This window comes from Bos indicus, chromosome 5 (assembly GCF_029378745.1).
Source record: "Bos indicus isolate NIAB-ARS_2022 breed Sahiwal x Tharparkar chromosome 5, NIAB-ARS_B.indTharparkar_mat_pri_1.0, whole genome shotgun sequence".
In the NCBI taxonomy this organism is placed as follows: Eukaryota; Metazoa; Chordata; class Mammalia; order Artiodactyla; family Bovidae; genus Bos; species Bos indicus.
In genome coordinates, this window is record NC_091764.1 from 58,634,893 (window position 1) to 58,657,499 (window position 22,607).

Here is a 22,607-nt window from a genome sequence, read left to right on the forward strand (position 1 = left end):
TCCCAGCATCAGAGTCTCTTCCAATGAGTCAACTCTTCGCATGAGGTGGCCAAAGTACTGGAGTTTCAGCTTTAGCATCATTCCTTCCAAAGAAATCCCAGGGCTGATCTCCTTCAGAATGGACTGGTTGGATCTCCTTGCAGTCAATTTCATATTATATTTTAAATCATAATATGCATATGATTGGCTTACCTGGTGTCTCAGTGGTAAAAATATCCACCTACCAATGCATGAGATACAAGAGACAGAGGTTTAATGCCTGAGTGGGGAAGATCCCCTATAGAAGGAAATGGCAGCACCCTCCAAGATTCTTGCCTGGGAAATCCCATGGACTGAGGAACCTGGTGGACTACAATCCATGGGATTACAAAAGAGTCGGACAGAACTTTGCTACTAAAAAACAATGACAATATGCATATGATTGAATACATTGCTAAAGTAGTGTAATTTCATGAGTAGGAAAATGTCATTTGACTCCCCTAAATTTTCCATATTCAGAGTTAAGTGAAAGAAACAACACATCATTAAAGTGTGCATTTGGTTAACAATTCCATTCTTGTCAAAATGCTAAAACGTGAATGCTCAGTCTCTTCAGTTGTGTCCAACTCTTTGCGACCCTAGGGACTTTTGCCCACCAGACTTCTCTGCCCATGGGATTCTCCAGGCAAGAATACTAGAGTGGGTTGCTAGGCCCTCCTCCAGGGGATCTTCCTGACCCAGGGATCGAACTTGCCCCTCCTGAGTCTTCTGCATTGTAGGGGTATTCTTTACCCACTGAACCACCTGGGAAGCCCCAAAAATACTAGCACATGATTTGCAGTTTGGACTCCCTCTAGAGTCTTGACCAGAATGTGGAATCTCCGAGTTTTTTCTCTTTTTTTGTTCATTCTTCTTTCCTGCTGTGGATAAATGTGTTTTCTTCCATGAACAATAGTATCATTGTGCAAACTGTTGTGCAGCATACAGGATTTTAAACACAATTTTATTATATTTTTAAAAGAAGTGCTTTGATAAAGGAACTTTAAAATTACACATGTGATTTTTCTGTATTATCTGTTTGTTTTGATTGCTTGGACATATTTAAATCCTCTTCATTTCTGATTACATACCTCTCCCTTTTTTCTCCACAATTGCTACAATTTTATATAACATTCTTCAGCTAATAAACACATGTTTCTGCTTCTACTAATGGATTTTTTCTGACTTAATATATTGGCTTGAACACCAAGCATATCTACATCTGTACTGAACCTACTACCAAACCATTCATGTTGGTTTCAGTGTGACTAAATCACAGGTCATGATCATCCACATGGTTTGTCACTTTCATCACCCTTCCTGTGTACTCACAGATTCCGTTTATTAACCACCCAATTTGTGCATGGTTTTATTGTAAGTACTTATATACTCTGTCCTATATTCAGCAATTTAACTGAGTAGATCTAATAATTGATTTTCAGTTGAAGTAAAACGTCCTCTGAAAAGTTTTGTGCAATTCTGCTAGGTGTCTGATCCTATATACCTACTTCTGTGTTCCCACAAACAGCAAAACTTGCCACTATGTTAGTACTTAGCTAGAGAATATGTTTGCTGAGATCATAACTTCCTCACCCTTATAACAACAACAACTAATGTAGTCTCACATGTATTGTCAATGCCTAAGACTATTTTCTTAATAAATTTATGTGTCTAGGTTTAACAAGCACAACAACAAAACAACAAAAGTGTTTCTTCATATTTGGGCTAAAATTCTGATACTCAGTATTTTTATTCAATTTTTTGTATAACAGTTTATAGCCAGACATTTTCTGGTTATTTTGCTTTTCCTTTTTTTTTTTCATTTTTTTTCTTTTTTTAATTAAAAAAAAATTATACATGTGTTCCCCATCCTGAACCCTCCTCCCTCCTCCCTCCCCATACCATCCCTCTGGGTCGTCCCAGTGCACCAGCCCCAAGCATCCAGCATCGTTTTAAAAAAAATAATTTAGATGTAGTGTGATATTTGCAACTGTGGCAAAAGCTATATGGTCCATCGCCTCTAACCCTGGTTTTTCAAATAAGTAATTGTATTTTCATTGATTCTGTGTTTCTATGCTCAGTTATCTAGAAATGCAATGTTAATTCCAGAAATCAAGCGTTTTATTGATACTGAGTTTATACTAAAAGCCACTGCATTGTTACTTTTTCAGGCATCAGGACAATTACTGAAGTGGGGTAATTGATCATTTTCAATTTAGAATAAGTGTCTCAAAGATTGTAATACTACATCAATGGGTGAAAAAAAATTCCCCTTGAAATCATAGTTTATGCGTCTGTGAAGAGTTTCTCTTCATTGTTTTTAAATTGTATTTTATTCATACTGAGATAGGAGAAGAACTGTATCAGATGGTTTCTCCAATTCGTAACATTAAATCCATGTGTTGGCAGCCAGCAGTATGAGGATGAAGTGCTGACCTAGGCTCATAGTTTTGAAAACTAGGACCTTCCCAGAGAATTTGGGTTGTATACAACATATATACTAGATTTAATTCAGAAGTAGTAGGGAATGATTATTGCCATCTATCTACTTCTTGTCATCCTTTTTTTTTTTCTTAATCTCTCAGGTTACATATGTATCACTATGTAACCTTATTCAATGTGGTATGGACATTACTCAATGTTCAAAAACTGTATTTTTTCTTACAAAATGCTGCATAGTTTTATAAGACATACTAAATAGAGAATGAATTTACCATCCCAGATGGAAATGATGTCAGTGGGAGGGATTGACTGGGATTTTAGGATTGACATATACACACTGATTATTTAAAATGAATAATCAAGAAAGGCAGACTGTAAAAAAAAATAAAAATAAAAAAAGATAATTCTATAAACTAATTGACATTGACATACAATATACATTTTGGTTCATTTATCTTTCAATAAATATTCGAAAGGAGGGATTTCCAATGAGTGATGTTACTGCAACTAACCTCTTAGAGTGATGAAGGAAAAAGTACACAAACACACCACACACACGTACATATATCTTCCAACTGGAGATTGATGGGATAGCTGATGCTATTTCTGCATATATACTATATTTGGATTTTCATTTATATATCCACCTATTTCTATTAAGACATTTAATACATATTTTTGAAGAATTTGTAAAATACAGAAATTATAGCTAATAGGTCTTAGGTTAATGCAAGCACATGAATTTCCTTTTTCTCTGAGAAAATTACAACTGAAATTAAACAAAGAGAAATATTACTAATGGTTCAAAACATCACACTTATTTTTATGTCAGTCAATCATAACTTCCTTAAGTTGATTAAAATAGTAATTCCTAAAGGCATTTAATTGAAAATGGAAAGTTTGATGAAGATTTTCATAGAAACTTCTGCTTTATTATTTCTCATTTTTAAATTCACTTATGCATTTGATGGTCCAAAATGTCTTGACAATAATTCTGTATGAAGCTTGAGAAGAACGTAGATTTTCCTGTTACTGGATGAAGTATTGTATAGGTGTGAGTTTTAACTGGTTGGTTGATGACCTTCTTGAGTTCCTTTATGTCCTTACTGATTTTCTACCTGCTGGATATGTTTCTTTCTGATAGATAGGTATTGATGTCTCCGACTGTTATAGTGCATTCATCTATCTTTTAGTCATTCTGTTAATTTATGCATGACATATTTTATCCGTTGTTAAGAATTAAGAATAGTCATTAGGAATTTTTAGGTCTTCTTGGAGAATTGCCCCTTTTCAAAGTTATTTTATGGAGACATTTTATTATATGAGAAAAGAAAGTATAACATTTAGATATGAGATACGTTCCCAGTATTTCAGCAAACAAGAAGTAAAAAAGCCTATTCTTCAGAGGAATCCTGCCTTAGAAAATTCAAGAAATATTTTCCAAAAATTTTCAGGTTTAGATATTTTCATATAGAGAAAATGCAAAATATTCCATTACTTCTATCCTATCTCTCATACTTTTCTAGCAGTTTGGACATAGTCTTCCAAGTTTTCTGTCTCAATAGTGGTACAAATGTTGATAGCATATTTATAATCCTTGGAACATTTTCTTCTTGGCCCTTGTTGGCACATTTGAGTCATTAGAGTATTTCCCAAGAGCCTTGCCCATGTGGTGGATTAAACAACATGCGGCTCATGCAGGTTAAAATCCACATAAAAATCCTAACCAGAAAGGACCACAGTAACTCCATATCTTGATTCTCTTCACTATTTTTGCTCCCATGGCTACAATGGAAGATGTATTAAAAATACTATCTAGAGAAATAAGATAACTCCAATGTGTTGAGAAAGAACGACTCTTAGAAGTACTGGATTGCTTAACCTAAAACTGAAATGGTTGCCAGTAAATTTTTAATAATTGAAACCGGCTCATGTGATGCATTTGTATGACAAGAAGAAGTAAGTTTGCAATGTTAAAGGCATATAAAGCATTCTTTTGATTAGTGTTGATTCAGTCATTCTTGGCTTAACCTATCATCCAGTTGAGTAGAATATTTTGGGGTTGCATTTCTTTCAGTATATGTCCAGGATTATGAAAAGTGAACATGTTTACACTCCCTGTTTGTCCTACTAATTTAGTTCTTTATTAGTTTTCAGAAAACCACTTTCTGAATTTGGTCCCCCTAGTTGAATATAGATTTAATAAGTAGCACATGCTTCAGTTTCAGAAAAAAGAGCTTAGAGTTCCAATTTGTGCATTAACTAGTAGTATTATCTTCATTATGTTACTTAAAGTTTCATGCTCAGTTTCTTCAAAAGTAACATAAGAATCGCAATGAGTCAATGAGATATATGCATAAATCAGCATTGTCTCTCAAATGAGTTTCCTTGAAATGAATATTCTTGTTTCCAAGCGGGACCCTTTTCCTCAAATATGATAACTGATTTCACTTTTAGGAAATAATAAAGAGCAATATTTTCTATGTGGAGTACATGCTTTAAAAGCTTTGTATAGTTGAATTTTACTTATAACGTAAATTAGCCCTCACAATTATTCCCTGAAATATTATCCCCATCTTTCCAGTGGAGAAACAAAAAACAAAGCTAAAACTCAGAAAAAGCTGTATTTTTCATATATTTCTCTTGAAATGCAAACCTCAAATAATCTCACATGTTATATATTAAGTCCTGATGCCATATTATTATAACTTCTTTTCTTTTTTGAGTTAAAATTATCTTCAAATATAGATACTAGTTAACAAACTGAGTCAATCAGGGAAGAATTAGAGCATCTCTATGAAAACCTATAGATTTTGAGAGTAATTTAGGTGATTACAGTTTTCCTTCATTGTTCCTATTCATGCTGGTTGGTGCTTTGATCTGATTGACTTGATCTGACTCCCTTTTTCCATTAAGAAAAAAGCAAGGACATTTTTTCCCCCCAAAGGACTCAGAGACAGAATTCTGAACTAACTGTAGTACTATTTGAAGGCAGTCTTAAAGCAATAATCTGAAAATAATCTAAATTAATTCTTCTTATGGGTTTTTGTTTTTACTGCAGTCAGGATAAAGTTCTTACATGATCTTAGATGTCAGCAAGCACAGTTAAGAGTGAAGTGGATCATTCCAGAAAAAGTTCAGGTTGTTTTAAACTCAAAATTTACCCAAGATATCAAATTACCACCAATATTCTGTTCTCTTCTATGACAAAATAACCTAGCATATAAACATACCACAGAAAATGATCGTCAAGTAAGAGGGAAAGATAGAGAATTGGAACACTGTTTAGCAATGCTGAGGGTGAAAATTGCCTTGAGGATATATGTTTATAGAAGTTGATTTTCACATTCAGTGAGCTACAAGACTGATTTGACAATGAGATATTCATTTAAAAAAATGAATTTTTAAAATTCATTTTAAAAAAGGACAAAAGGATTGAAAGGAATATGAAGCTTGTTATCCTAAATTCCACAGGCCTAGGGGAAAAACTCTATTTACTGAGAGAACTCTTAGCTTCCTTTTAAAATGAAGGTATGTTATCATTACCGTAATAAGGAAGACAAAAATAATGGCATTTCCTTACTATTTCTTGGATTACTCCAAAGTACTAGCAAAATAGACCTTCTATTAAGGAATATTAATGTAGATAAAAGGAAAAATCTAAAAGTATAACATGCAGTAGAATGATAAACACACACACACACACACACACACACACATTTAAAGTGACAGAGAGGGAGAGAGAACAATAGCATCATTTAGATAGGAGACATTTTGAACAAAAAAAATCTTTTCAGGAAGATGGGTTTTTTTTATGCTTTATTTTAGATTTTTCACACAGTTTGGTCTTCTTAGCCCATGACACAGATCCAGTCTACTAAACATGTACTCTGCCTTCTCTGAACTCTGGACTCTTTACAGTGGCCCTCAAACATTTCAGCACTAAAGACAGTTTACATGGGAGAAAATTATTCCATGGACTGAGGGCAAGGGTGTGGTTTCAGGATGATTCAAGTGCATTACATGTATTGTGTACTTCATCTCTTTTATTATCACATCAACTCTACCTTGGATCATCAGACATTAGATCTCAGAGGTTGGGGACCACTGCTTTAATATCTGAGGAGGTCATGACAATGCATCCATTAGATGTGGCTTCAGATAAGGAGTAGGAGCTTGGGAGGTAAATGTGAGTCAGAGTGAAATCTTAGCAATTGTTTCCATTGTTGAAGATTTAAGTCCAATGACTTTCATTTGGGAGACAGATCCAGCTAAGTGATCTTTTTCCTGACATTTTTGAATTTTCTATATGTTAACTAGCAAATAACAATAAAAAACTAGGTGAAAGATTAAGAAATAATATACTTTACAATATTGTATTGGTTTTGCCTGTATTGTACAATATTGTAAAGTAAAAAAAAAGATGGAAAAAATAATAAAATTACAAAAAAATAAATGAGTATACAAAGGAAAGAGGGAAAATAAATAATAAAAAATGAAAAGAAAAAAAAGAAATAATATAATTTTACCAGGTTTGAATAAAAGACAAGATTCTTGATGGGAAAGAAAACTTTTAGGGAAGGATTTTTAAAAAGTCAACAGGTAGCATTTCTTTTCTACTATTTCAAACACTTTGAAAAGCCTAGGTTAAAATTCCTGCTCTTCCCATTTAGAGGGTGTGATTTGGATAAAATTTTTAGAAGTATTTTTAGCATAGTTCCAATCAGTAAAATGGAGATTTTAAAAGAACCATTCTATGGAAAACACACACAGTGGCATATAGTAAGAAATTCTTTTAAAGGGAGTTCTCTATTTGCATTAAGTTGTTTCAAAGATCTCCCAAGTTAAATCAGTATGGCATAACACATTCAGAAATAAATTCCAGTGTAGTCCATGTATAATTCTCTTTTCTTTAAGTTCTTCGGTTTCGGTTTTCTCTTGAAAGTTACTCAGAAGAAGAAGAAAATGAAAAACTACACGGAAATAACAGATTTTATCCTCCTGGGATTGTCAGATGACCCACAACTTCAGGTTGTGATCTTTGTCTTTCTACTCATCACCTACATGCTCAGCATCACTGGGAACCTGACCATTATCATCCTGACGCTGCTGGATGTCCACCTCCAGACCCCCATGTATTTCTTCCTCAGAAGTTTCTCCATATTGGAAGTTTCATTCACAACTGTCACTATACCCAGGTTTCTGGCCACCATTATTACAGGAGATAAAACCATTTCTTATAATGACTGTATGGCTCAGTTATTTTTTTTCATTCTCTTGGGAGTCACTGAGTTTTATCTTCTGGCTGCCATGTCCTATGACCGCTACATTGCTATCTGCAAACCGCTGCATTACATGACCATCATGAATCATAGAGTGTGCACACTGCTTGTCTTGGCTTCTTGGCTGGCTTCATTCTTAATCACATTTCCATTACTCATGTTCTCCCTACAGCTTGATTATTGCAAGTCCAATGCTATCGACCATTACACCTGTGATTTTTCCCCCCTTTTACAACTTTCTTGTTCAGACACCAAATTCCTAGAGATAATGGTGTTTTCTTGTGCTGTGTTTACTCTGATGTTTACTTTGGCATTAATAATTCTGTCCTACACATATATCATCAGAACAATTTTGAGGATCCCTTCTACCACTCAGAGGACAAAGGCCTTTTCCACGTGTTCTTCCCACATGATTGTCATCTCCATCTCTTATGGCAGCTGCATTTTCATGTACATGAATCCATCAGCAAAGGACAGGGTCTCTTTGAGTAAGGGAGTAGCTGTGCTAAATACCTCAGTTGCCCCCATGCTAAACCCATTTATCTATACCTTGAGGAATCAGCAAGTCAAGCGAGCCTTCATAGACATGGCAAGGAAGAATGTACTTTTCTCAAGGAAATGAAAAAATAAAAGTCCTATTTCATAAATTGGAGGCATAATTAAATGCAATTAAATAAAACTCAGAACTTTTCAAAATCTATTAATTTTCACATTGTCTCCATAGAGCTATTTTTTCATTACTCATACTTTCATTGACAGCAATGTCACAAGCATATTGTATACATTTTTTTTCTATTCAAATTCCCATCCTTCTCTCATGCACTTCCCTTCCTTTGGGCTCAGCTTTTCATTCTGTACTTTCCAGTTGGTACTAGGGGTAAAGAATCCACCTGCTAATGCAGGATACACAAGAGACACAGGTTGAATCCCTGGGTGCATAAGATCCTCTACAGTAGGAAATGGCACACTCCAGTATTCTTGCCTGGAAAAGTCTATAAACAGGGGATCCTGATGGGCTATGGTCCATGATGTCACAAAGATCTGGCATGACTGTGCAATTGCATGCATGTGTTCCACTCAGTAACTATGAAACTGTCATTTCCTTCTTTGAAACTTTTAAAATTCCATTTCTTCCACAATATTTCTTAGGAAATTAAATTCAGACAGAAAGAGGCAGAGCAAGAATATTCAAGAGAGACCTGTGTTTCATGATTTCATTCTTTCTAGAAATTCAGGAAATGATAAATCGTGTTAAACACTATTTTTAATTTACTATATAAGACCATGAGCATAACATGACCATCTTATTAGAGTATTACACATATTATTCTCTCCATACTATGGCTTACTCAGTAATTACAGGAAAAATAGCACAACTAAAAAAGTAATGGAATTATAGTTTCTTGAGAAATCAAAAACTTTTCTCATTATGCAACTTAAAATCTCTCTGCCATATAATTTATCAATTTGAGAACAATTATAAATATATACTTTCAAGAAAACTGTGAAATTGTCCCTCTGGGGGAACTGTTTAATTAACACATATAACAATGATTTATAGTAAAAGACTGAAGAATTAAATATTATTGGAAACCATATATGACTGCATTTGCAATAGTCAGTTGTATATTTAATGCTTGATGTCAAGCTGTTTTTGGTAAATAATCAATAGCTGACAGTTTTTACAACTTTCTCATATTAGTAGTTATTTTGAGTTAATATTGTACACACATAATGCATCCAATTACCTAATTAAATGGCAAACAATTAATAGGGATAAAATGCTAAATGGCAAACTTTTACTGTGTATGAATTTGAGATTTTCTTTTGTTAAAAATTTGTATTTTCACTCTGTTTTAAGCATTATAATGTACAATGTATTTAAAATGTATTGATTAGAAATTAAAAGATGATTATGCAAGATCTTGCAACTCTGGCACTAAAGTTGTTTTTTTTTTTTTTTTTTTTTACTTTTCCATGAAGTCAAAATTTCAAATAATATTGAATTTTATGCAAACTCATCTTGCATTTTCTAATCATTTTTCTAGATAGTCTGTAATTGTAATTCATTGAGTTAAACTCTTCTTGATATGCATGTATTATACTCAGTTGAGAGACTTAGATCCATACTATGCTGAAAAACAAAGAAGACAACTTTAAAAAATACTGAAGTTTTCCAGTTTGGAGGGAGTCATGAAGTTACTATTTCCTACCTTTTTATTGAAACAATAATTTCTATAGTTAACTGGAAATATTTGAAAATACTGAGGTTTAGAATTGATTGATAATGTGGGTTTTGATACCTGAGTGAAATTCCAGATGTTCAAGCTGGTTTTAGAAAAGTCAGAGGAACCAGAGATCAAATCGCCAACATCCGCTGGACCATGGAAAAAGCAAGAGAGTTCTAAAAAAACATCTATTTTTGCTTTATTGACTATGCCAAAGCCTTTGACTGTGTGGATCACAATAAACTGTGGAAAATTCTGAAAGAGATCAGAATACCAGCCCACCTGATCAGCCTTTTGAGAAATCTATATGCAGGTCAGGAAGCAACAGTTAGAACTGGACATGGAAAAACAGACTGGTTCTAAATAGGAAAAGGAGTATGTCAAGGCTGTATATTGTCACCCTGCTTATTTAACTTCTATGCAGAGTACATCATGAGAAACGCTGGGCTGGAAGAAGCACAAGCTGGAATCAAGATTGCTGGGAGAAATATAAATAACCTCAGATATGCAGATGACACCATCCTTATGGCAGAAAGTGAAGAGGAACTAAAAAGCCTCTTGATGAAAGTGAAAGAGGAGAGTGAAAAAGTTGGCTTAGATCTCAGCATTCAGAAAACGAAGATCATGGTATCTGGTCCCATCACTTCATGGGAAATAGATGGGGAAACAGTGGAAACGGTGTCAGACTTTGTTTTTGGGGGCTCCAAAATCACTGCAGATGGTGACTGCAGCCATGAAATTAAAAGACGCTTAGTCCTTGGAAGAAAAGTTATGACCAACCTACATAGCATATTGAAAAGCAGAGACATTACTTTGCCAACAAAGTTCCGTCTAGTCAAGGCTATGGTTTTTCAGTGGTCATGTATGGATGTGAGAGTTGGACTGTGAAGAAGGCTGAGTGCCTAAGAATTGATGCTTTTGAGCTGCGGTGTTGGAGAAGACTCTTGAGAGTCCCTTGGACTGCAAGGAAATCCAACCAGTCCATTCTGAAAGAGATCAGCCCTGGGATTTCTTGGAAGGACTGATGCTAAAGCTGAAACTCCAGTACTTTGGCCACCCCGTGCAAAGTGTTGACTCATTGGAAAAGACTCTGATGCTGGGAGGAATTGGGGGCAGGAGGAGAAGGGGACGACAGAGGATGAGATGGCTGGATGGCATCACTGTTCGATGGATGGGAGTCTGAGTGAACTTCGGGGGTTGGTGATGGACAGGGAGGCCTGGCGTGCTGTGATTCATGGGGTCGCAAAGAGTCGGACATGACTGAGTGACTGAATTGAACTGACCGATATGCATATTAAAAGTTTACTTATCTTACCTGAATTTTGAGATTGATTTTCACAAGTTTACCAGGAATAAACAAACAAACAAAAAAAAACAAAATAAAAATCTGAAATATTTCTTACAGCCCAGGATTTTTGAAAATGTTACTCTATCTGTACTGCTTTGTCATGCCTCATTTTACCATACTTGTATATATTATTCCTTCACTGTTTATTCTCTCTGCTGATGTATTTGTTTATTCTTATACCAATGCCACATTATTGGCATGCCTTCATTAATCTTGATGATTTCTCAAATATTTTTCTATTTTATTAATTTCCACCTTAGTTTTTTCAAATACCCTCCACTTGTTTGAGTTTACAGTGCTCTACTTTTAATGGGATTTTTATATTTAATGTTTTATAGTTTTATTGAGATACAGTTGATATGCCACACTGGATGGCAAGTTTATGACATTCAGTATAATGACTTACATACATTGCAAAATGATTACTACATAAGTATAGTGAACATCCATCTCATATAGATACAAAACATGTTTTTTCCTTTTTGATGAAAACTCTTAGGACTACTCTCTTAACAACTTTGAAATATACCTTACAGCAGTGTTAGCATCATGTTCTTCATTTGCCTCTGTCCTCCCTTTTCTGGTAACCACAAATATAATCTCTTTCTCTATGAGGTTGACTTCTGTGTTTTATTTTTGTTTCTTAATTCCACAAAAAAATGAGATTATACAGTATTTGTCTTTCTATTTCTGACTTATTTCACTTAACATAATACCCTCAAGGTCCAGTCATGCTGTTGCAAGTGATATGATTTCCCACTGTTTATGGATGAATAACATTCTATTGTATAATGTACAATATTTACACATTCAAAGAATTTATCTTTTCACATTTATATTTTTATTGAACTAATATTAACAAAATAAACTGCAACTTCATTTCTTTCACTTGGCAACAGATATTTAATGATCTATCATTCAATTGTAGAATAAAATGTATTTGAAAAAAAGTTTGTTTATACTCAAATATATGTATACATATATATGTATATATATTTACTGAAACTCATATTTCATGTGATTTTATGATCAATGTTTCATTTTTATTTTTTGTCTTGTTCTACCCATTCGTCTTGTTCTACCCATTCTTCTTTCTGATTGCATAGTTTAGTTTCTGCTTCAGATATCCTGTATTAAAATTTGTCTTGTTTCAATGTTCTACTTGCTTAATGGCTGTACACAAATAAAGTAATATGTGATTCTACAATACATAATCTATAATTACTTAATGGTTGCTTATTCCAAAATACATAAATACACATGTACATGCTCATATTACAAATTTCCCATTGCTTATTGCTATGATTGTCTACTGATTTTTAAATAATTTCCATTTTTTCATCTAGACACCAAATTCCCTCATTAATTGCACTATTTCCCTGTTAGAGTTTCTTGAGTTTTCTGAATATGTAAGAATTTACTTGAGATTTTTTAAAAAATATCAAATTTCATCAATTTTAAGACATCACTTTAAGAATACAATTTTATTGTGTATTATTATTGAAAACAAAATGTTGCTGATTAAACTGAACCATGACTGATACAATTCTTTGTATGACATATAATACCTCCATTTCAGATAAGCAAAATTTGAATAAGACTTTGATATCAATCAAATGCAATCATTTATTTATTCTCCCTCATATTTTTCCTAATTATTTTGTTTTCTTATATTATTGTTTGTCCCAGATCTCCCAATAACATATCGATTATTTGTTTTTCACTCATTACGTTCATTGGAGTGGGATTTAGCTATGCTGTTGGACTTTTCAAAGAAGTGGTTTTTAATCTCTTTAGCTTACTTAACTGACTTCATTCTCTACCCATAGTAAGTTACATTTTCCATTTACTTTTGTAAATTCTTCATTTTTTTTTCATTTTATTCAGATGAGTACAAATTCCCCTCTTTGTGGCTAGTTTACATTTTTGTAAATAATGAATAATTTAAGTTAACAGAATTCCTATTGACCATAGCTTTTTCAGTGTTCCAAATTTGTGATGTTATATCTGTATTTCATTGCTTTCCTAATAGTAATTAGTTGATTTGGTGTAAAAGCTATGATTTCCAAGGAATTACGTTTGTGTGGATTTTTCAACTTGTTGTAGCTAATCATTTAGATTATTATGATAGAATCTGGAATATAAAAGCTTAATTGGTGTCAGATGTTGGCATAGGTTCAAATATACTGGGGAATGTTTTTCCCTTGACTCACAGCTGTGTAAGCTGCAGATAATACTTCTCAGGAAAAAATGTAATCTTTCCATGAAAATAAGTATGATTTACTAATTTAAACTTTCATTAAATGTGCATCTATTGTGTCACAAGTGCTCTTACTGCAGCAATCCTGAGACTTCAGCCTTAAGTCTCTGTGATCTATAGTGCAACGTCTCCTCCCATATGCCTGCCTATATTCTCCTGATTATCCACATATTTTTATAGATTATTGCTCTAACCAGTTAAATCATTATTTCTGATACATTCTATTGACAACTTTTACCATAGTTTCAAAAGAATATTAACTTTTATCTAACATATATGTGTGTTCAGTGTAATAATATGTATTTTGCTAATAGTAAACTATAAGCTTCTAAAAAGTCTCCTTCCTATCCTTTTGAGATGATATTTTAAAAATATTCTTTCATACTTAGATGAGAGCAAGGCAATTTTTTTCATTGAGTCCTTAAAGGCTTTCTTAACTTGGTTGTTTCTGAAGGTATAAATAAATGAGTTCAACGTAGATGAAACAGAAAAAATGAGGAGTGAAACCACTTTTTTAATGATCACTTCTCCCTTTGCTGTAGGATTCAGGTAGATGAAAATGCATGTGCCATAGGTGATGGTAACCACTCTTATGTGAGAAGAACAGGTCAAAAAGGGCTTTTTCCTTTGCTGAGCGGAACGGAATCTCAAAATTGTCTTGATGATGCAGGCATATGACAGAACTACACAAATAAGAGTCATATTTAGGGTCAGCACAGCACAGATTATAACCATCTGTTCCTTCAACCATGTATATGAGCATGAAATTTTCAATAAAGGAAATGCATCACAGCCAAAATGATCAATCTTGTTAGAGTCACATAATTTTAGATTTAAACCAAGGCTAAGTGGTGGGATTAATATGCACAAACCAGCCATCCAACAAAAGATGATGAGAATCCTGCAGACTCTGTTGCTCATGATGGTCACATAGTGCAAGCTTTTGCAGATGGCCACGTAACAGTCATAGGACATGGTGGCCAGCAGAAAAAATTCTGTTAATCCACAGAGGTCAGTAAAAGATACTTGAATGACAGAAGCATTATAGGCAATGACCCTGTCACCTGTAGCTATGCTATACAGGTATCTGGGGATACAAGAAGATGTGAAGGAGATCTCCAAGGACACATTTTTAAAGAAAAAGTACATTGGTGTTTTCAGGTGGGAATCCACAAATGTGAGTGTGATGATGGTCATGTTTCCAGTTAAACTCAGTGTGTAGGTGAGGAATAAAAAGATAATTTGAACCTGCAGCTCTGGGTCATCTGTCAGTCCCAGCAGAATGAGAGTTGTTCTCTGTTTCTCATCACAGACTTCTGACTTCTCTCCAATCTGTATGTGATATTTAGAGAAATCTTTTTGTTATATACTATTTAACTGATTTATAATTTTTTATTTAATCTTTTATTTTATTATATACAATGTGTTCTATGTGTTAATAATGTCTGTGTAATGCTGAAGAAGCTGAAGTAGAATGGTTCTATGAAGACCTACAAGATCTTTTAGAACTAACACACAAAAAAGATGTCCTTACCATTATAGGGAACTGGAATGCAAAAGTAGGAAGTCAAGAAACACCTGGAGTAACAGGCAAATTTGGCCTTAGAATACAGAATGAAGCAGGGCAAAGACGAATAGAGTTTTGCAAAGAAAATGCACTGGTCATAACAAACACCCTCTTCTAATAACACAAGAGAAGACTCTATACATGGACATCACCAGATGGTCAACACCAAAATCAGATTGATTATATTCTTTGCAGCCAAAGATGAAGAAGCTCTATACAGTCAGCAAAAACAAGACCAGGAGCTGACTATGGCTCAGACCATGAACACCTTATTACCAAATTCAGACTTAAATTGAAGAAAGTAGGGAAAACCACTAGACCATTCAGGTATGATCTAAATCAAATCCCTTATGATTATACAGTGGAAGTGAGAAATAGATTTAAGGGCCTAGATCTGATAGATAGAGTGCCTGATGAACTATGGAATGAGTTTCATGACATTGTACAGGAGACAGGGATCAAGACTATTCACACAGAAAAGAAATGCAAAAAAAAACCAAAATGGCTGCCTGGGGAGGCCTTACAAATAGCTGTGAAAAAAAGAGAAGCAAACAGCAAAGGAGAAAAGGAAAGATATAAACATCTGAATGCAGAGTTCCAAAGAATAGCAAGAAGAGATAAGAAAGCCTTCTTCAGCGATCAATGCAAAGAAATAGAGGAAAACAACAGAATGGGAAAGACTAGGGATCTCTTCAAGAAAATCACAGATACCAAAGGAACATTTCATGCAAAGATGAGCTCAATAAAGGACAGAAATGGTATGGACCTAACAGAAGCAGAAGATATTAAGAAGAGATGGCAAGAATACACAGAAGAACTGTACAAAAAAGATCTTCACAACCCAGATAATCACAATGGTGTAATCACTGACCTGGAGCCAGACATCCTGGAATGTGAAGTCAAGTGGGCCTTAGAAAGCATCACTACAAACAAAGCTAGTGAAGGTGATGGCATTCCAGTTGAGCTATTCCAAATCCTGAAAGATGATGCTGTGAAAGTGCTGCACTCAACATGCCAGCACATTTAGAAAATTCAGCAGTGGCCACAGGACAGGAAAAGGTCAGTTTTCATTCCAATCCCAAGAAAGGCAATGCCAAAGAATGCTCAAACTACCACACAATTGCACTCATCTCACACGCTAGTAAAGTAATGCTCAAAATTCTCCAAGATAGGCTTCAGCAATATGTGAACCGTGAACTTCCTGATGTTCAAGCTGATTTTAGAAAAGGCAGAAGAACCAGAGATCAAATTGCCAACATCCGCTGGATCATTGAAAAAGCAAGAGAGTTCCAGAAAAACATCTATATCTGCTTTATTGACTATGCCAAAGCCTTTGACTATGTGGATCACAATAAACTGTAGAAAATTCTGAAAGAGATGGGAATACCAGACCACCTGATCTGCCTCTTGAGAAACGTATATGCAGGTCAGGAAGCACCAGTTGGAACTGGACATGGAACAACAGACTGGTTCCAAATAGGAAAAGGAGTAAATCAAGGCTGTATGTTGTCACCCTGTTTATTTAACTTATATGCAGTGTACATCATGAGAAATGCTGGGCTGGGAGAAACACAAGTTGGAATCAAGATTGCCTGGAGAAACATCAGTAACCTCAGATATGCAGATGACACCACCCTTATGGCAGAAAGTGAAGAGGAACTAAAAAACCTCTTGATGAAAGCGAAAGTGGAGATTGAAAAAGTTGGCTTAAAGCTCAACATTCAGAAAACGAAAATCATGGCATCCGGTCCCAGCACTTCATGGGAAATAGATGGGGAAACAGTGGAAACAGTGTCAGACTGTATTTTTCTGGGCCCCCAAATTACTACAGATATTGACTGCAGCCATGAAATTAAAAGACGCTTACTCTTAAGAAGGGAAGTTATGACCAACCTAGATAGCATATTGAAAAGCAGAGACATTACTTTGCTAACAAAGGGTCGTCTAATCAAGGCTATGGTTTTTCCTGCGGTCATGTATGGATGTGAGAGTTGGACTCCGAAGAAAGCTGAATGCTGAAGAATTGATGCTTTTGAACTGTGGTGTTGGAGAAGACTCTTGAGAGTCCCTTGGACTGCAAGGAGATCCAACCAATCCATTCTGAAGGAGATCAGCTCTGAGATTTCTTTGGAAGGAATGATGCTAAAGCTGAAACTCCAGTACTTTGGCCACCTCATGTGAAGAGTTGACTCATTGGAAAAGACTCATGCTGGGAGGGATTGGGGGCAGGAGGAGAAGAGGACGACAGAGGATGAGATGGCTGGATGGCATCACTGACTCGATGGACGTGAGTCTGAGTGAACTCTGGGAGTTGGTGATGGACAGGGAGGCCTGGCATGCTGTGATTCATGGGGTCGCAAAGAGTCGGACACAACTGAGCGACTTATCTGATCTGATCTGATCTGATGTATATATATATATGTATATACACCAACATGTTTTATGTCTATCTTTTTTTTTTATGGTTCTCTCTGTTTATTTTTAAATTTTATTTTACTTTTAAACTTTACATAATTGTATTAGTTTTGCCAAATATCAAAATGAATCCGCCACAGGTATACATGTGTTCCCCTTCCTGAACCCTCCTCCCTCCTCCCTCCTCCCTCCCCATACCATCCCTCTGGGTCGTCCCGGTGCACTAGCCCCAAGCATCCAGTATCGTGCATCGAACCTGGACTGGTGACTCGTTTCATACATGATATTTTACATGTTTCAATGCCATTCTCCCAAATATTCCCACCCTCTTCTTCTCCCACAGAGTGCATAAGACTGTTCTATACATCAGTGTCTCTTTTGCTGTCTCGTACACAGGGTTATTGTTACCATCTTTCTAAATTCCATATATATGTGTTAGTATACTGTATTGGTGTTTTTCCTTCTGGCTTACTTCAGTCTGTATAATAGGCTCCAGTTTCATCCACCTCATTAGAACTGATTCAAATGTATTCTTTTTAATGGCTGAGTAATACTCCATTGTATATATGTACCATAGCTTTCTTATCCATTCATCTGCTGATGGACATCTAGGTTGCTTCCATGTCCTGGCTATTATAAACAGTGCTGAGATGAACATTAGGGTACACGTGTCTCTTTCCCTTCTGGTTTCCTCAGTGTGTATGCCCAGCAGTGGGATTGCTGGATCATAAGGCAGTTCTATTTCTAGTTTTTTAAGGAATCTCCACACTGTTCTCCATAGTGGCTGTACTAGTTTGCATTCCCACCAACAGTGTAAGAGGGTTCCCTTTTCTCCACACCCTCTCCAGCATTTATTATTTGTAGACTTTTGGATCGCAGCCATTCTGACTGGTGTGAAATGGTACCTCATAGTGGTTTGGATTTGCATTTCTCTGATAATGAGTGATGTTGAGCATCTTTTCATGTGTTTGTTAGCCATCTGTATGTCTTCTTTGGAGAAATACTTAGGAATATATCTACCTAAAGAAACTAAAGAACTATATATAGAAAACTATAAAACACTGGTGAAAGAAATCAAAGAGGACACTAATGGATGGAGAAATATACCATGTTCATGGATTGGAAGAATCAATATAGTGAAAATGAGTATACTACCCAAAGCAATTTATAGATTCAATGCAATCCCTATCAAGCTACCAACAGTATTCTTCACAGAGCTAGAACAAATAATTTCACAATTTGTATGGAAATACAAAAAACCTTGAATAGCCAAGCGATCTTGAGAAAGAAGAATGGAACTGGAGGAATCAACCTGCATGACTTCAGGCTCTACTATAAAGCCACAGTTATCAAGACAGTGTGGTACTGGCACAAAGACAGAAATATAGATCAATGGAACAAAATAGAAAGCCCAGAGATAAATCCACACACATATGTCTATCTTGTATTTAAGATTTTCCACTGTAACTAAGTAGATGCTGAGAAGTTTTATGGGTTGCAATGATATCTTTTGGCTTGAATTCATATCTTTTCTTGACACCTTGAATCTTTTTAAACCAGTGCTATGATAACTGGGGTTTACTTTATAGACTCTAGAGCAAAATGTAAGGTCTTTGCTCCAAAAGAAAATTTTGTGTGCTAGTTTCTTCTTAAGCTTAGTTCTGTTCACTTCAGTTGCTTGGTCGTGTCTGACTCTTTGCTAACCCATGGACTGCAGCACGCCAGGCTTCCCTGTCCATCACCAACTCCCGGAGCTTGCTCAAACTCATTTTTTAGGTTAAGTGTGCTTAATTATTACAAACAAACTAAGCCCTGCTGCTTGCCCACCATCTCCTGCTACATAGTCCACATTTTTGTTCCTGCATTACCTTTACTGAATATGTATGTAACCTCTACTGCTGATACATATGATAATCACCTTCCCTTCCCTTCTACATCTTCCAGTCAAACCTCCAAATATTTTCTTACTATCTCCATTATTGAAACAAAAATAAATGACAGTAAGAGCTGAGGAACTCTCCCCTCTGCTAGAGGGGATATATGTTAAATCAACAGGACAGAGAGAAATGCTATTACAGTCAATGTCAAATGTCACTTTTCTTTTTAATTTGCAGAAAATACAACTAAGTGATACAAACAAATGGTCCTTGCTGATCTACAATCAAGAGTCATTACTTAATCTTCTGAGTAATGAAGTTTGGCAAAAAAACACATAACACTGTGTCTTTGGAGACAGGAGGATGTTACAGCAGCGTTTGACCCAAGTCAGCAGGAAAGCGGTATCATTTCACTTACATAAATCATTACAAAAATCTTGAAAAAATTAACTGTTTAATTATATGAATGAAATCCTTAATTATATGAATGTTTTATTTTTGGACAATTCCAATCAGATAAGAGAAAGGAAAAGTTTATAAAATTATACTAGTTTAATGTTTACATTACAGAACTTATACTTAGATATTTCTGTCTTGGCACAGACTACCTGTGAATACTTAAAAATTTGCCACCATATCTTGTAATTGGATGCAAAATATTTTTTTATGATTGTACAACAATATGGGCTCCCCAGGTGGCTCAGTGGTAAAGACTCTGCCTGCAGTGCAGGAGATGCAGGAGACATGGATTTGATCCCTGGTTTAGGAAGATCCTCTGGAGAAAGTAATGGCAACCCAACACAGTATTCTTGCCTGGGAAACCCCATGGACAAAGAAGCCTGATGGGTTGCAGTCCATGGGGTCGCCAAGAGTCGAACTAGACTGAGCAACTGAGAATCACGCATGTATGCACAGCAATATGAATGGATTTAATGCCACTGAATTTTACACTTAAAAATGGTCAAAATGATAAATTTTGTTATGTGTATTTCATGAAAACAATAACACATTTTTATATATTTAAACATAACTTGTTTACCTCAGAGTATCAATTTTTTTTTTTTTTTTGCTTAGTAATGTCACCTCAATGGCAATTTTGGCCAGTTTTAAAACAATACCTGAACTAAGTGTAAAATTATTTTTATTGTCCAAAGCTGCTAATTATTCTATCAAAATGATGCTCATACAAATGTATTTTAATGTGTGAGAATAATTTATAGAAGTGAAATTTCTCAATAAAAATATTTTTCTTTTAGAAAATTTATATAATATTATAGAAATCATGAGATTAGTTTATAGCAAATATTTGCCACTATAATTAGATTTGGTAAATTAATTTTTATATTGATTCATGTCTTGTTCTTTTATAGTTATTATATATGTATTTCAAGATTTTGAGTCTTTAAGTGTTGATATTGAGTTTTGCCTTATAGTTCATAGGTTTTTTTTTAATTTAAATTTATTTATTTTAACTGGAGGCTAGTTACTTTACAATATTGTATTGGTTCTGCCATACATCAACATGAATCCGCCACGGGTGTACACATGTTCCCAGGCCTGAACCCCCCTCCCGCCTCCCTCCCCATACCATCCCTCTGGTATAGTTTTATACAGTCAAGACTATCAAGTGTTTTTTGCTCTTTAATTTTTAACTACATTATTGAGATATAATTGACATACAATAAACTTCACTATTTAAAGTGTACAATTTGATATTCTGACATATGTGTACTCCCAAGTATCAGCCCATCATGCTAATCCTTCATTTTCCAGTTTCCATGTGCTCCTGTTTACTCTCTCTATCCCACTCATCCCTGCTGCTGCTCTCAAATACCTATCCGTCTCTATAATTATAGTTTAGTTTGCATTTTCTAAACTATTATATAAATGGAATCATATAGTCTTATTCATTTTTTTATTTCTCTAAAACATATTTTTTTCACCTTTACTGAGGTACGAATGAGAATATACATGGATGTGTAAGGTATAAAATCTGATAGTTTCTTATAAATATACATTGAGAAATAACCACCACAATGAAGCTCATTAGCATTCATTACCTGAAACAGTTACTGCTGCTTTGTTTTGTCTTGTTTTCATGGCTTATTTTCACACTTAAAATTTTAAATCATTTAGAATGCAACCCGTTTGTGTGAATAAAAAATAAATTTTTCATTTGAGCTTTTCTTGTGACTGAAGCAATTATTATATAAACAATGATTTTCTTAACGAACTGAAAATATCCCACTTTTATTTAACAAGTAAAGTAAAACTTTATATAAAAATAAAGGCTATTTTTTAGTGTATACTTTCATGCTCTCAAAGGTTCTACTGAATGCTTTATCTTTTTTAATGCAAGTACATATTAATTTGGTTTTACTGATCTATAATATGTTTGATACTATTTAAAGTAAGTTTCTATTCACTAATAATCATTTTTCATTTATGTGCTCCACATTCATGAGATTTAACTGTTTCATACTGAGGTAATTTGTGCAATTCAAAATTTTTAAAAAGTTGATTCCAACTGGAGTTGTGTTAAATTTGTCTATTGAGTGGGAAAATTAGTATTTTATTTTGTAACACGTTGAATCCCTGATAGAATCTATTCTTTAGCAGTCAGATTGATTGCTTTGATGGAGGAGCTCATTGCCGCTATAAATGTTGTCAAAACTAACTTTTTGATTGCATTCATCCTTTCTTCATCCAAATAACTAAATGTTCTTATTATGTTTGTAAGTTTTCTATTAGATTTCATCAATTCTAATTAAATATGTCATTATTTTATGTACTTTAATGACAAAGTAATGAATAAAACATGTAAAATATTAAAATGGCAATTACGGTAAGGTCCATTCACTTCTCAAACAGGTAAACACTTGAAAAAACATGGTTTTCATAATTTCTAACTACAGTAGTTTCATAACTTATATTCTAATAATTCCAACTATTATACTATTTATCTTATGGCATTTTCAAGCTGGCAATGAAATTCTGATTATCAGGGATGAAGGTGAGCATCCCTCACTTGTTTCTTTTTTCTCATTTGTTCTTGATTTTAATTAAGATGAGTACACAGCACAGTAAAAGTATGTAACTTTTATTTCTTTAGAAATTATTTTATTTTGGTAGTTTATTATATTCTCATTTTACTTTAAGTGTATTAGGAG

At 34.5% G+C, this 22,607-nt stretch overlaps 2 protein-coding genes across 2 annotated transcripts; one reads left to right on the forward strand and one right to left on the reverse strand.

The window, feature by feature from the left end:
* The first annotated feature begins 7,425 nt into the window (after positions 1–7,425).
* LOC109558749 (olfactory receptor 6C1-like) lies at positions 7,426–8,364 on the forward strand. The gene has a single exon (XM_019960080.2). It carries the CDS (start codon positions 7,426–7,428, stop codon positions 8,362–8,364), a length of 939 nt encoding a protein of 312 aa, XP_019815639.2.
* Positions 8,365–12,361: 3,997 nt separating this feature from the next.
* On the reverse strand, positions 12,362–19,537 carry LOC109558436 (olfactory receptor 6C68-like). Its single transcript, XM_070788760.1, has 3 exons — positions 19,529–19,537; positions 13,964–14,910; positions 12,362–12,446 (listed from the first exon to the last, which is right to left on the reverse strand). Exons 1-3 carry the CDS (start codon positions 19,535–19,537, stop codon positions 12,362–12,364), a joined length of 1,041 nt encoding a protein of 346 aa, XP_070644861.1.
* Positions 19,538–22,607: the final 3,070 nt, after the last annotated feature.

What these genes read in the sequence shown, in the direction of transcription:
- LOC109558749 (XM_019960080.2), top strand. Translation starts at nt 7,426, where the DNA reads ATGAAAAACTACACGGAAATAACAGATTTTATCCTCCTGGGATTGTCA.
- LOC109558436 (XM_070788760.1), bottom strand. An exon ending in ATTGCCTTGCTCTCATCTAA is followed by an intron (nt 12,447 to 13,963) that starts GTATGAAAGAAT and finishes ATTTTAATACAG; the next exon opens with GATATCTGAAGCAGAAACTA.